This window comes from Anser brachyrhynchus (genome assembly GCF_964034855.1).
Source record: "Anser brachyrhynchus genome assembly, chromosome: Z".
Classification (NCBI taxonomy): Eukaryota; Metazoa; Chordata; class Aves; order Anseriformes; family Anatidae; genus Anser; species Anser brachyrhynchus.
The window spans coordinates 16,059,822-16,075,081 of NC_137697.1; the positions used below are offsets into that span (position 1 = coordinate 16,059,822).

The following is a 15,260-nucleotide window of genomic DNA, read 5'->3' on the forward strand; positions in this document are numbered from 1 at the left end:
TATTTAAACTGAAACTACAGCTGGAATATAAGATCATTTTTCTTAAAGTAGTTAAAAAAAAAAAAATCTCACTAGTTTACCTTTTACTAAAATGAGTCTTTCCTAAAACTCTAACTGGATAACAGTAGTTCTCTGATCCCAGATGGAATTTTACCTATATGTTTTTTACACTATGACAAAATAAAAGGAGATTGATTTTTACACAAGAACTTGAATCATGTCTTTCAACCCCATTCATAAAATAAGTTTCTCTTCTTGGCATAAAATGGCATAGAAATAAATTCTGTCACAGTGAATAACATGCAAAAGGTTGTTTTTAGTTATTTTGTTAAAATACAAGACAAATATATTCCAGATTAAAAGATATTAAATATTCCATGTTGTGCATACTATCTGACAAATAGGATTAAAAATAAATTCTGACCAATCAAATTCATAATATATTTTTGCTTGAAATTTAGAGATAACAATAAGCCTCATTTACTTGTATTTAAAAACTTAAGTAACATTTCTTCCCTGGAAAACTGTCAATTTATTACTGCAAATACATACAGTACTATCCTGTCCAAAGAGAAAAATAGGCTGAATAGATTGTTCATACCTCTGTGAAAAATAGATAAATTTCTGCTGATATAAGCCAGATATTTATTGTAGTTACCTGGTACTGTATTTTTTTTATCATTGCACTTCTCTTCCACAGTTCAATACTGAATACAAACAAAGCATATTTAGCATGCCCCTTCTCCCCCTTCCTCAATGCACGAACACAGAAGGTTTAAAGGCAGCAAGCTGTAGACAATGCAAACACTTTGCTGAAGAACAATAAAGTCTCATACCGTCTTTTTTGCTGTTTAATGTCAATTGGCTTGTTAATAGCATAAGGTGATCCATGAATGTAAGCACTCCGGAATCTAGCCACTTTCTTCAGAGTCAGGTGCTCACAGTTGGATGGTAAACTCATTGTATCCCAATAGAAGCAGCATAAGACTAGTAGCCAAAAAGATGCATTCCTGGGAAAACTAGAAACAAAATGTGTTTGGATGGAAAGCAAATGCTCCTCTTTTCAGCTGCAGCAGCCACCCTCGTGTATGCAGGAAGTCGGCTGCTTATTTCCATCCAGTCATACTCCAACCAATTACTGATTAAGCAGATAAAGCGGAAAGTCTCTCAGGAACCATTTTACCCTACTCCTAGGCACTCATCTTTTCTCTAATTTTTTTTTTTTCCTTTGTTGGAGTCAGGCAATAAGCACAGCACAATCAGTTAAGAATAATGTCTAAAAGAGCCACAGACTGAATTCACTTTCAAGCAGTGGGTGGGTCAGGAGAACTACTGTTGCATATATCAAAAGATCTCTGTGGGATGACAGGGATCTATCCACTGGTAAATTTGAAAAGGTCAAATAACTTTTCAGATGCATGGTATGAACTCAGATTGACTGAATTTGTATACGTATTATTTCAGAATTTAATCCATGTAAAGACAAAAAGATGATCACATACGTTTCTGTTAAGGAAGTTTTATATTCTGTGATATATTTCTTACTGCACAGCATCACATTCTCTGTTAATGCAAAGTAACAAAACACATACAACCTCACAGAAGAACTTGTTCAGTCTTCAATCAACAGGAACATATTAAATTGTTTTCTCAAATTATAAAAGACACTGTTTTTTATACATTCAAATCCTCAAAATTATTTATATGATTTTCTTTATTTATGAAAGGGCATCAAATCAGCCTCCACAATTTCAGCCTCTGTGCAATGTTCTAAGAGGTATCAAGTACAAAAACCTGAGCAGTAGTGCTTCAATAGTACCTTGGAAATCACATCAATATCAAATTATTAAATAGATTTTACACTCTAGCATGAAAATTTGAAGCATACAAAGGAGATTTATATTCAATACCGAAAAAGTTATACCACAGAGAACTGGAAAACTGGGGGTTTTGTATAAATATAAATATAGTATGCACCTAAATCTATCTGGCTAATATTAATCCTCATGAATTGCTGGAATTAAATCAAAGGAGGCTGCAAAGGTGGAACCCCAACAGGAAACAAGACAAAAAGAAAGATAAGCCTCCTTGAGAAAACAATTGACGGGGGAGTGTTCCTGAAAAGGAAATACCCTCTGCCTGGCTCCAGTAAGAGTGGCAGAATTTACCTTTCTTGGGCTGCGGAATGCTAGGGAAAGAAAAAAAAAAAAAAAAAAAAAAAAAAGAACCAGGTATTAAGGAGGCATCCCAAAGCATCCCAACAAAAGTAGACAGTAGGGCTACCCACAGAAAGACGTCAAAGGAGGCTGCATCTCCTTGACATTGCTACAATTAACTGGAAGGGGGGATCCTTACATGATCTGACAAGAAAAGTTCAGATATGCACATTGGTCATGTGTTTGGTCACATTTCTTCCTATGTAATTTGTTGAAGAGACAGAAATTAGTTCATTTTTTGAAAACATTGATCTGTGAGTGAATTCAACTATTTCAACTAATTCTCAGCTCAGAAGTAACCGAAGTGACTGATCTTGCACTTCTGGAACAGGAGGGACTGGTGCCCAGGGAGGCAACCACAGTGCAGCCGTACCACAGGCTACCACCCCCAGTGGCTTGCTGAACACTGAAATTATTTGTCCTGTATCTCTGGCAGGTGTCAAAATCCTCAGACGACTTGGTAATTAACAAAAAAAAAAAAAAAAAAAAACAGACAAAAGGCTGACAGTCATCTGTCCTTTACCTTTTCTTTGTGTCAAAACTGCCATCATAACAGCCTGTTTTAAGTTGTTCTTTATTCCATTTATGTCCTAAAACATTTTTGTGTGCATAATTCAAATATAATTTTGCATACTCAATAATTTTAAGACTGAACTCAAGTTAAGTAAACTTTATTCTGCATTAACAGCCACTCTAAGTAAAAGGCTATTCATGAAAAGATAAAAATAACTGAAATGAGACCGCCTGAAAATCTGCTTTACGTGTGTCAAAAATACTATAGGCTACATTTATTTCTAGAAGATATCAGCAGTTAAAAATCCTTTAGAAATGAACTCAAGTTTGTAAAACATATAGTTAAATGAATAAATTAGTTGAATTTAATCCCTAAGTAACAATTCTCCAGCTTGTAAATACAGCTATTACAAAAAAAAAAAAAAAAAAAAAAAAAGCAAACAACTCTCAGTCTTCTACCCCTCTACCTTCTATTTTTTACTTTTTTCAAAGTCAATTATTTCTGTATTCTTTTAATGGAACTAAAGATAGCTTTAAGGCAATATTTCTATATATGGAACTGATTCTTCCTTGTTAATGAGGTGGAATAAGTTATTTCCATTATTTCCATTTGATAATGGGTACATATGCAGAACTGGAAATATTTGTTCTAGATACAAAAATTGACTTAACTGATGCATGTTCACATAGTTATGTCACAGAGAAGACTCATCTCCGAGGAAAAAGTCAAAATGTTCATTGCAGCACTTCAGGAGCCCAGCTGCGTGGGCAAATTCTCTACTGAACTGTTAATGCCTGTGCTCTAGCCAGTGCATTCCCTGTGCAGACCTCAACAATATTGGGTTAAAGAGCTGGAAGTCTCTAGGATCAGCCCCAGCAACCTTCCCCTCTTTAGAGGTGATACTAATTTACAGGGAAATTTATGGCAAATGATCTACTCCCATCACATGGTCACACATCAGGTGGAAGTATCCTCCCGACTGCAAAACACTTCCTACAGTTCCAAAGAGCCCATTGGGCACAATTATTTTTACTTTCTTTGGGGGTAGATTTTAAGTATGGAACTATTCTAATTTTAAAGTCCTGTAACAGTTATGTGCAGTGAAACCTGGTATTTACCTGACAACTCTTTTTAACTCAGTCAATTATGGATCTTTAAAAACTATACATTAGTTAAAACTATACATGTCTTATCTGTAACACCTTTGTAAAATGTGCAGCCAGAAAATATGAACCTGTTTGTACATAATGTGTCAGTAGTAACGTGTGTGCAGGTAATTAGACCATAATGGAAACACACTGAAGTAAAGAAATTTCAGTGGAACAATATTGTATCAGGATATATAAAAATATTTTGAGATTGGGCTGAATTTTGTGGAACTTTGGCAGAAAATTTGAAAATACTTCATTCTGATATTTTAGAAGGAATTTGAATTTTTCACTGATGTATGGCTTGTTTTAAAACCATTTACGATATACAAAATATTCTAAAGTGAAAATATAAGTGAAATATCTTACTTTTTCCCATAAAAATATTTAAGTGGGTACTAAATTAATTCAAGATTTTTCATCAAAACCTCCTATTCTCTCCCTTACATATCACAAAGACATTAGAGTTGCCCCCCAGGTCCATCCAGCTCAGCCTCCAATTTCCAACATTGACTAAGAAGCCTACCATTTACGTTGCAGACTTCCTAATGATAAAACCAGAAATGTTCTATAGGTTGAATTTTAATAACTGTGTTACAAAATTTCATATTGTTCTAACATAAGAATTATTTAAGTGGACAGAGAAGCCAATTAATGTAAGCAACTAAAAAATCAAGAGTTCTTATTAAATCCTGCCTCCAACCATAAATACTCAGTGTCACAGTATATGGTGTTACACATGAAAAAATATTAATGAAATACTGCTATAGTTACACAGCAGAACAATTCTGTTTATTCATCTCTCCAAATGAACATCTTCCTTGAACATCAGCTGCTACTACTATATTTAGAATAGCAAGGTAGCAATGCCAAAAGTTGTTTATTGAATAGGCAAAATAAAGACATTTTAGAAACATTAGGTGACGTGAATATGATTATTTCTGTAGCAAACTGACTACTGATTTGGCAGGTTAGGATTACATTTTTATATTCTGTACAGGTTAATAATCATCTCATTTCTGAATCCATTTCTCAGGTATATGAAATGTTCTTTTTATGGGATATCACCTTTCATGGATATATTTATTTTACCAAAATCAAGCATGTATCATGTATTTGCACACTATTCATTGGGGCTAATTAAAACTGACAACATACAAGTGAAAGACTATGCATCCCATTAGTGGTTTCGGCTGACATATTTTTTCCCATAAGAAATTTTATTTTTGTGAAGTTTATAATTTCTATTTAATTTTCCACTTTTATTTTTTGCTTTATTAATATATCCATGAATTAATCAAAGTAAAAGAATTATGCTGTGGTTCCAAAACTAAAGAGGTTTAACATTGCTATTATCAAAACTTTGTGATTACCACAGAAAAACTACAAAGAGTACATCACTGTCCTCTATATAAGTTCACCTCCACATTCTACGACATTTGAAAGTACATAACATTGACCTAGTAGTATTCATTATCTCTTCCCAACATGATTTAACTAGGCTGTCTTAAAACCTTACTTAAAGAAAGAAAGAAAGAAAGAAAGAAAGAAAGAAAGAAAGAAAGAAAGAAAGAAAGAGAAAGAAAGAAAGAAAGAAAGAGAGAAAGAAAGAAAGAGAGAAAGAAAAAGAAAGAGAAAGGGAAAGAAAGAAAGAAAGAAAGAAAGAAAGAAAGAAAGAAAGAAAGAAAGAAAGAAAGAAAGAAAGAAAGAAAGAAAGAAAGAAAAAGAAAAAAGGAAAAAAAAAAACAGAAAGAAAGAAAGAAAGAAAGAAAGAAAGAAAGAAAGAAAGAAAGAAAGAAAGAAAGAAAGAAAGAAAGAAAGAAAGAAAGAAAGAAAGAAAGAAAGAAAGAAAGAAAGAAAGAAAGAAAGAAATTTGTCCACACGGCTACCGTGCTCCACGCAAATCACCCAGGACAGAAATGGAAAGACCAATCTTTAGTTTAGTCTAACTGGCAAAAACAAAGTTAGAGTGATATATATTCCTGAAGGCAAAGAAGTCTTAAGACCTACATTGTATAGGAAAAAGGAGGAAATTTTGTTATAAAAAAGACTCATAACATAATAATGGCATGATTATGCCTGATGCTGGTTCTAACAAGATGAGTTCTTGCTATGAGATATTTTCACAGTACTGTGCTTACAACAGTGATATACACAGTATTCAATATGACCTACCACTCAAAAGACTTAAGGGAATCTTTAAGAATCATACCTTAAATATCTTTTCCTTATTTTTGCATTAGAATCACTCTTCAGCTTCTGAATGTCTCACAGTAGGACTGCAGTTACAACAACCTCTCAAGAGTTCATTGTGGATAAAGGTGAGCACACAATCACAGAATGGCCAAGGTTGGAAGGGACCTCTGAAGATCATCTATTCCAACCCCCATGCTGAGCAGGATCAGCTAGAGCAGAATGACATACAGGCGAGTTTTGAATATTTCCAGAGAAGGAGACTCCACAACCTCTCTGGGCAACCTGTCCCAGTGCTCTGTCACTTCTTTACTGTCAGTAAAGAAGCACCCCCTCATATTCAGCCAGAACCTCCTGTGCTTCAGTTTACACCCATTGCCTCTCATCCTGTTGCTGGGCACAACTTAAAAGAGACCAGCTCCATCCTCTCGGCACCCTCCCCTCAGATATTTATATACATTGATGAGGTCTCCCCTCAGCCTTCGAATTTCTAGGCTAAACAGGCCCACAATGTTGATGTCTTGCCATAACGAGTGACTAGTGAGACGTTCCCAAATATAATGTCTATAATAGAGGTGTCTGTCTTTAGCCAGGTGGCTACCTTATTGCCCCAGTTGTAGAGAAAATGAACTTTTTAATTTGTAAGTGAAGTAGATGAGAGATTTTAGCAATAAGTTGATGAGTCCTTTGAGCAAAACGGTGCTATGAAAACACAAAAGTGAAAAGTCCTGACCTTGGTATTTAAATTCAACACCCAAAGCAATTAATGTATGTTTCTGGCATTAATTCTCCTATATCTAGTTCTTCGTCTGACAATCATTGAATCATTAAGGTTGGAAAAGACCTTCAAGATCATCTGGTCCAACCATCTCCTACCACCAATAGCATCCACTAAACCATGTCCCTAAGCACCACATCCAACCTTTCCTTGAACACCCCCAGGGACAGTAACTCCACCACTTCCCTGGGCAACCTGTTCCAATGCCTACCTGCTCTTTCTGAGAAGAAATGTCTCTTCGTTTCCAACCTAAACCTCCCCTGGTGCAACTTGAGGCCATTCCCTCTAGTCCTGTCACTAGTTATCTGCGAGAAGAAGTCGACCCCCAGCCCATCACAACTTCCTTTCAGTTAGTTGTAGAGAGCAATAAGGTCTCCCCCAAGCCTCCTCTTCTCCAGACTAAACAACCCCAGTTCCCTCGGCCGCTCCTCACAGGACTTGTGTTCCAGGCCCTTCACCAGCTTCGTAGCCCTTCTCTGGACATGTTCCAGGGCCTTGATGTCCTTCTTGTATTGAGGGGCCCAAAAGAGAACACAGTACTCGAGGGTCTCACCAGAGCAGACTACAAGGGGACAATCACAATCAATAAAGATGTTAAAGAGGATGGGCCCCAACACTGACCCCTGAGGAACACCACTCGTGACCAGTCACCAGCTGGATTTCACTCCATTCACCACTACTCTCCAGGTCTGGCCGTGCCGCCAGTTTTTAACCCACCAAAGAGTGTACCTGTCCAAGCCATGGGCTGCCAGCTTCTCCATGAGAATATTACGGGAGACTGTGTCAAAGGCCTTGCTGAAGTCTAGGTAGACTACCTCAACAGCTTTCCCTCATCCACCAGGCAGGTCACCTGGTCATAAAAGGAAATGAGGCTGGTCAGACAGGATTTATGTTTCATGAACCCATGCTGACTGGGTCTGATCCCTCGGTTGTCCTGCATTTTATCAGGTTACTGTAAATATTAATTCACAAACCATTTGCCAAGCCCCCAGATATTATATTGCTGAACACTTCAGAAATGCAAACAAGGGAACTAACAATTTGTTTTCCTACTCAGGACTTACAACATTATATATACTTTGGAACTGAGATTAACAAGAAAAAAAAAAAAAAAAAGGAGAAACAGGGGCTCTCTATCAAAAAACAGGGCAGCTACAGTAAAACACAATTAGCCCTGTCCATCCCATTGCATGCAAGGGGCTAAGGTCCTTTGTTGACAGTTACATAACTGAAGGCTATCTGTCCATGTATGCATGGTCAAAACGAAGTTGTAAAGTAAGGATAATTTAATCATTTCCAAAGTCGTAATGTCTAAATTTGCAACACAAGTTTTTCTTAATACATTTGTCTTTGTTTGAATCTTTAAGTATGTTGAAACAGATAAATTGAAAGAAAGTGAAAATATTCACAATTATGAAAATTGTGCAGAAATCACAGTCTGTATACATGAAACAAAATCCTCTTTTTTTCCACAGAGATCTTGCAAGTAGTGCATTTCAGCATTTCAACTGTGACAACTGTAACGCTTTTATTTATGCTGCCATACTGTGTCAAACTGAAACAGACTATCGGATTCTTTTCCTTGCCGTCATCATCCCAATCTCTGATCTCTGCTAGAAATGAACTTCAGTCATTGCAGAGAAAATTGTGTGCTCATTTGCAAATGAATTCAGTAGAAAATCTGCTTTCATACATAAGGGCACAGTTTCTGAATTACTGCATGTGGTATTGTGGCAGGTATGCTATTATGATTTTCTTTTAAAAGAAAAGAATGGGTTTACTTCTCTTGCAGGAAGTGTTGGGTAGGGTTTCCTTTCCATTTTCAAACCTTTGAAATTAATTAGTATTTAGTCATCCTCTCATCCTACGTAATGGATATACCTGCTCCTGTTCTATGTCTGTTATGGAGAAGTTTTGATTTCTATCAAAATAAAAGACAACACCATCTTCTCATAAGAAATCATTCTGTATAAAATATTTTAATTGTATAAAATGAGTCACTGCTTCCCAAGGTACACTGCAGAGCAAGTTAGGGAAAGCAATACACTTGCTAAGTATTTACAAAAATTACTTCACACCCCAGTAAAATTTGATGAGCATGTCTTAAAGATAACTACAAAAATGAGGAGAAAAATAAAAATTAAGTCATTATCTCACTTTTGTATTATAAATATTCATTCATGGTCATTTACGGTAATGTATAAGTAAAAATCATCTCAAAGTTTTTGAAATTTTGTTGCAAAGACTGGATTTCCGCTCTACTTACCTTAAACTAGAAGTCCACTAAAACTTGACAAACATATGATTTAATGTAACATTGTTAAAGATTACCAATAAAGGCTACCTACTCCTAGAGCCTTAAATTAGTGTAGAATGAATGAATTCTCCTCTGTAGTGCTGACACTAATCAGGAGCTTAACATTGAAAAGTGCTAGGAAGTGACCCTTGCCAACAATTAAAATTTTCCATGGCTTGAAGTTAAAACTCTGAATGGTCATCAGTTGACATATTGCCATATCAAGTACAACAGAAGCAGGTAAAATGCAAGAGGTAAAATTTAGAAAAATCACAATGCAAGCCTTAAGATAGAGGCAGGCAACTTTTTTTTTTTTTTATGGAGGTGAGTTCAGGTGAATTATAAAGGTCACCATCCCTTTTGTTTTCTGTGTCACTGTAGATCCCATTACAGACAACTGACAGTTTTTACCCACTCTGGATGGTGAAAATGAGAAGTGCCAGCATGATCAATCAGATTGTAATTACACTCAGACTTGTCATATGATCATTTTAACTTCGTATGTTTGGCACAGCCAAACATTTGATGCTTTTTTTTTTTTTTTGTAGATTTTTTAGAACTGCTGAACTGCAATGTTGGCAGAGTCTTGCTTGAATGTGGATGGAGCAAGTCTTCATATTTGTCGGGAGAGAGATTCAAAGACATTCTCTGTTGCCATAGCAAGACAGATCTCAAAAAGACCATATAGAACTTCCAGTCTTTTTATCTATTCAAACAGACTTTGTTAACTATAAAAAATGCAGCTCGTTTCAGAAATTATGTGGAAGACTCCCTGCATAGTGTTGTTGTTTTGATATAATAAAGCAAGGCTTAAAGTAAAATTTGGAAGAAGTTACTGGAGAATGAATGCCTTGATTTGTATGGACTTTTGAAACCTCTTAGGAACTTAGATATACTATTCCTTTTTTTTTTTTTTTTTTTTTTTTTAAGAACCGTTCTTCAGTGCTTAATTCCATGTCTGCACCATAATGCATCAAGTATGAAAATAATAAGGAAAATGCACTCAGAATCTAGTAAAAGCCCACTGTATGCTAGGCAACAGTACTTTCATTTAAAAAAAAAATAAATATCTAAAACTCAACCTTTTAAGTCAGATAGACCTTGCTGCTACTAAAACATGATTTGGCTTTGGTCTTCTACTTGCTGAAAGAACAGCTACATATTAAATTAATTTGATAAAACATGCTAGAAAGAAACATTAATAGAAGTGGTTAGAACCGTTCCAGGTAAAATGTCAGTATTTGAAAACAGAAAAGATTAAGCTGAAAAATAACTCCAAATCAAGGCTACATTTTAGTTCAAGTTGGTCCGTATTTATGAGCATGTAGGTATGTTTTTGCCATTTCTCAGCACTGTCACCTGTGCATGCATGAGATATTGCAAGATGATGTGCACATGCATCAGATATTACCTACGTAATGCATTTTGCACAGTTGAGTGATCCCCGCATGAAGAAACAGTAGACCATACCTGAAATACGCCTGTGTCTTTATTTTGCATGGTACAAAAGAAATGCATTCTACTCTTCCAAGCCCCAGTTCCTTTCCTCTTGTGGATTTTTTTTCTGAACAGTTCTCTTATTTCTACTCTGAGGATGGCAATACAGAGATTGTAGTAACCACTTCAAAACCGTTCCTTGTCAAAGGACTCAAAGTAGTCAGATTCAATCTTATTTTCTGTCAGAAGGCATCTAGCACCACAAAATACACTTGCACAAAAAGTGCAATTCTTGCCATACCCATGTCACACAACCTATTTTCAGCATATAAATGACCTCACTCCTCTCTTCCAGAGTGTTTTAGATGAAAAGAAAGAAGTTTAAAGTTTTGGGGAATGGATACTTAATAACAGGCTGTTGGTTTTTTTCTTTATTTTGAACACACATTAATCCTCTCCCTTTACATCCAATGCATTATTTCAAAGAAAAATATTGTGGTGCAGTATATTTCTTTATGTATCAAAATATCTATAGGACTATAAGTGGTTATTAAAATGCCTTTTTTTTTTTTCTAGAATTATAGAGCAAAAAGATTTTCTTAAATCACTGAGCAAGATAGTTTCTATTCCATGGCAATGCTGAAGATGTATTATTTTATTATTATGAGCAGAAAAAAATATAGCAGTAGGTGTTCTGAATGAACTTTTAAACTCCTTATGAACTCTTCATGAACTTTCTCATTTATTACAGCCTCAGAAATTTTGCTATGCCAAAAACACTATATTGCCCTCTACAGGTTGATTTACTGAAGTACTCTGTACAAAACCATTCATTCTGTTTGCCTGAAGTGTGTTACCTCCTACACACTTGAACTATAATATCAGTTATGAAAAGCTTTGAAATTATGTCTTTACTATAATATTTGCCAGTATTAGTCTCCCTAATATTTTCAGATCTCAACACTCAATATATAGTAGTAAATAGATAAAGAAAGAAATCTGCATTAAGTGTCACAAAAAGAATAACACAGTAAAGATGAAAAGATGCTGTTATATTTGTTGTTATTGTTGTTCTTTTAATTTTTTTTTTTAATATGAAATATAGTCATTTTTAATACCTGGCTTGAATAATTTTAACTACGTATTACACACAAATGTTTGCATTAAAAATACATATGGCAATCATATTTTCAGAAAACCATAATCAGTTAAAGGAATATTCCTCTCCGTCTGTACTTCTTTAATTATTGAAAAGATGTTCTCTAAAATTAATGCAACAGTAAAAATGTTGCCCTGTTCTTCTTAATTTTAGATAAGACAGAAATTTTTATCCATCCTTCCTATAACTGCAGTAAATACTGTCTTGCTTTCTCCCTTTCAACCTTGTAATCTTCAGACAAAATCTTTTCTATGCAGCTATTTCCATTTTCCAAACTCTATTTACGTAAAAAAATATTTTACTTATTTTTAGTATTATTGTTTTAGGGGTACGGGGTACGTGTGTGTTTGTATGAGAATGAATACAAGCATAGGAAAATTTAATGTAGGCAGAGTGTAATTAGGCAAACTAAAATTTATCCAGGATTAAAGTTAAGAATTATTTTTCTATTGTGTGTCAGATAAAGTTCTAATGGCTACTGATCTTGAGTACCACAATGAAACCTGTAAGGATACCTAAAGGTACCACTCTTAGAAGATCTGCAGTTTGGTAGCAGAAAGGACAGGTAGATGGCTGAGATCCAACTCTGCCAACAATGGTAGCCTTCACTATCATGTCCATTCATTGTCTATAACATCACTAAGCCTACAAACCTCACATTTGCAGTGTCCAGAACCTCATCATGTGGCATTACCATTTCCAACATTTTTGTTGGGTCCTGAAAGCCACCTCAGTGTGAGATTCATGCTCCGGCTGCAAAAACGTTCAGTTGTGTCATTTCTCTTATGTTATTTATTTATTTATTTATTTATTTATTTATTTATTTGTTTGTTTGTTTGTTTGTTGTGATCTCCTTTCTCCCTCTTTGTTCTGTCCTTAGCTCTCAAACTAAAAACAATCTCTCCTAGCTAAAAGTGCATCCTGAATCCTGCAGCGCAGTGCACATGAGTGCAACAGAAGCTATCATTAATGTCATAAATAGCTTAAACTCTGCACACTACAGCCACATTTTGGAGAAGCTCAGGCCATCTGTTTTACCTGAGGTTGTTTTATCTAATGTTTGTGAGAAAAAACGCAGAGAGTTAAAGCTAGATGCATATTTCTCTACTTGCCACTACTTACTTCTGTTTGTTCTTGTTTTCTCTTCAAGATAACAAAACTTAGAAGAAATAATCCTATGTAACAGTTGCATTCCTCCAAAAGTAAAGTAGATGAGCACATAAAACATTCTGAATTCTTACCAAACATTTTTGTTCTCTTGCTTTTACCTCTTTTGTTGCACTTCAAGAAGGTAGAGAGGTTTTCTGTCAGTTTAATGAGGAAGAATACTGAGAGTACTTACCTAGAAAACAAAAAAAATGAAAGGAATTATTAGACTATGCAAACAAATTTTGTAACTTACATCAGTAGCATATGCAATTATTTACAGATGCACAAAGAAAATAGCTATTATTTATTTAGGCATAAATACCAAATTTCCTATGCCCCTGTATCATGAATGTGAATGCAGCATATAAATATATAGGAGGGACATTTTATTTCTTTGATATCCAAAATTATTTCCCAACTTTGTTCAGAGTCTTCTCTCTTACAGACATTGTTCATTAACATGTCACTTATAATACTTACTATTTGACACATGGCTTACATTTGCCAGGTTCTGTAAAACATATTTAATTATATGTTTAATTTAAACTACAAAATTAGATGCTACCTTATGTATTTGTGCTGTTGAATTTAAAATTAGTTCTAGTTTCATACTATTGAATGTCACTATATTTACTAATAGCAAAAACATGCTTTATGTGTAAAATGCAAATTCATAGTTCTCCTTAGAAAATGAAGTTTTTTTATATTGAGAGATCAAATATTAGACTTAAAAATTAAGTATTGTAGGAATTTTATGGTCTTTGTAATTCCTTTTCTCTTTAATTCCATAAAATAAATCCTCTGCCAAAAATTGGGGCAACAGAAAAAGATTATCATCAACACTTGAATGATAGGAAGAACCCTGTAAGAAGGAACAAGAATACCTTGCAGTTAAAATGTGGCTAGACCTACCAATGCTCAGGATAGTGTTTCTCTCAAGTAATTTACCAAAATCATGCTGACCATGAAGCACTAGTGTTTTAAAAAATATCTTGTTCAGTTATCTAAAACCATACATTCTGTCAGCTTAGTTACATAGACAAGGAGGCTCCTGGATCTCCAGAAAAAAATAAAAAAATAAATTAATAAAATAAAAATCCAACAAAAGACACACAAAAAACCAAAGAACCTAAAAATCTAACTCCACAAAATAAATCTCGTCTTTTCAGCACTACTGATCTTACAATATATTACGTTTTCAACAGAAACACTTAAAAATAATTAACGGATGATGATCACAGAATCATAGAATGGTTTGGGTTGGAAGGGACCTTAAAGATAATCTAATTCCAACCCCCCTGCCATAGGCAAGGACACCTCCCACCAGACCAGGTTGCTTAAAGTCCCATCCAGCCTGGCCATGAACAACTCCAGGGATGGGGCATCCACAGCTTCTCTGGAAAGCCTGTTCCAGTGCTTCCCCACACTGAGTGAAGAATTTCCTCCTTATATCTAATCTAAACCTACCCTCCTTTAGTTGATAGACATTACTCCTTGTCCTATCACTACATGCCCTGACAAAGAGTCCTTCCCCAGCTTTTCTGCAGGCTTCCATCAGGTACTGGAAGATCACTCTAAGCTCTCCCCGGAGCCTTCTCTTCTCTAGGCTGAACAACCCCAACTCCTTGAGTCTGTCTTCATAGGCGAGGTGCTCCAGCCGTTCAGTCATCTTCATGGCTCTCCACTGGACTCATTCTTTTATGTCTCTGTTCTTCTTGTTCTGAGGTCCCTAGAGCTGAACGCAGGACTTCAGGTGGGGTCTCATGAAGGCAGAGCAGAGGGACAGAAACACCTCCCTCAGCCTGCTGGCCACACTTTTGTTTGATAAAGTTCGGGATACAGTTGGCCTTCTGGGCTGCAGGTGCACGTTGCTGGATCACATTAAGCTTCTCGTCAACCAACACCCCCAGGTCCACCAGAGCTGCTCTCAGTCCATTCTCCACCCAGCCTGTATTTGTGCTTGAGACTACCCTTACCCAGATCCAGGACCTTGCACTTGGCCTTGTTGAACCTCATGAGGTTTGCACAGGCCCACCTCTCAAGCCTGCCCAGGTCCCTCTGGATGACATCCCTTCCCTCCGGCATGTTGACCACAACACACAGCTTGGTGTCATCAGCAAAGCTGCTGAGGGTGCACTCAATCCCACCACCAGTGGGAGGTGGTGTCCACACCAGTGAGAAAGATGTTAAACAGCACTGGTCCCCATACTGACCCCTGAGAAACACCACTTGTTAGTGATCTCCACCTGGACATTGAGCCGTTGATCACGACTCTTTGAATGCGACCATCCAGCCATTCCTTACCCACCGAGTGGCCCATCTATCAAATCCATCTCTCTGGACTGACAATGCTGACAGTGAAGATCCTCA

At 36.0% G+C, this 15,260-nt stretch overlaps 1 protein-coding gene across 3 annotated transcripts in view; it reads right to left on the reverse strand.

Annotated features, from left to right (window-relative positions):
* The window catches only part of PDE4D (phosphodiesterase 4D), a 305,421-nt gene that overhangs the window by 227,784 nt on the left and 62,377 nt on the right, over positions 1–15,260 (reverse strand). Inside the window, exon 1 of one of the 3 annotated variants that reach the window (XM_080573438.1) lies at positions 7,579–13,078. The exons of 1 other annotated variant lie outside the window; for it this stretch is intronic. In XM_080573438.1, the coding sequence (XP_080429564.1) occupies positions 7,579–7,610 (32 nt within the window). In that variant the 5' untranslated portion in view covers positions 7,611–13,078. Of the gene's footprint in view, positions 1–836; positions 1,578–7,578; positions 13,079–15,260 lie in introns of those variants that run through there. One more of the 3 variants, XM_080573434.1, reaches the window with a different exon arrangement.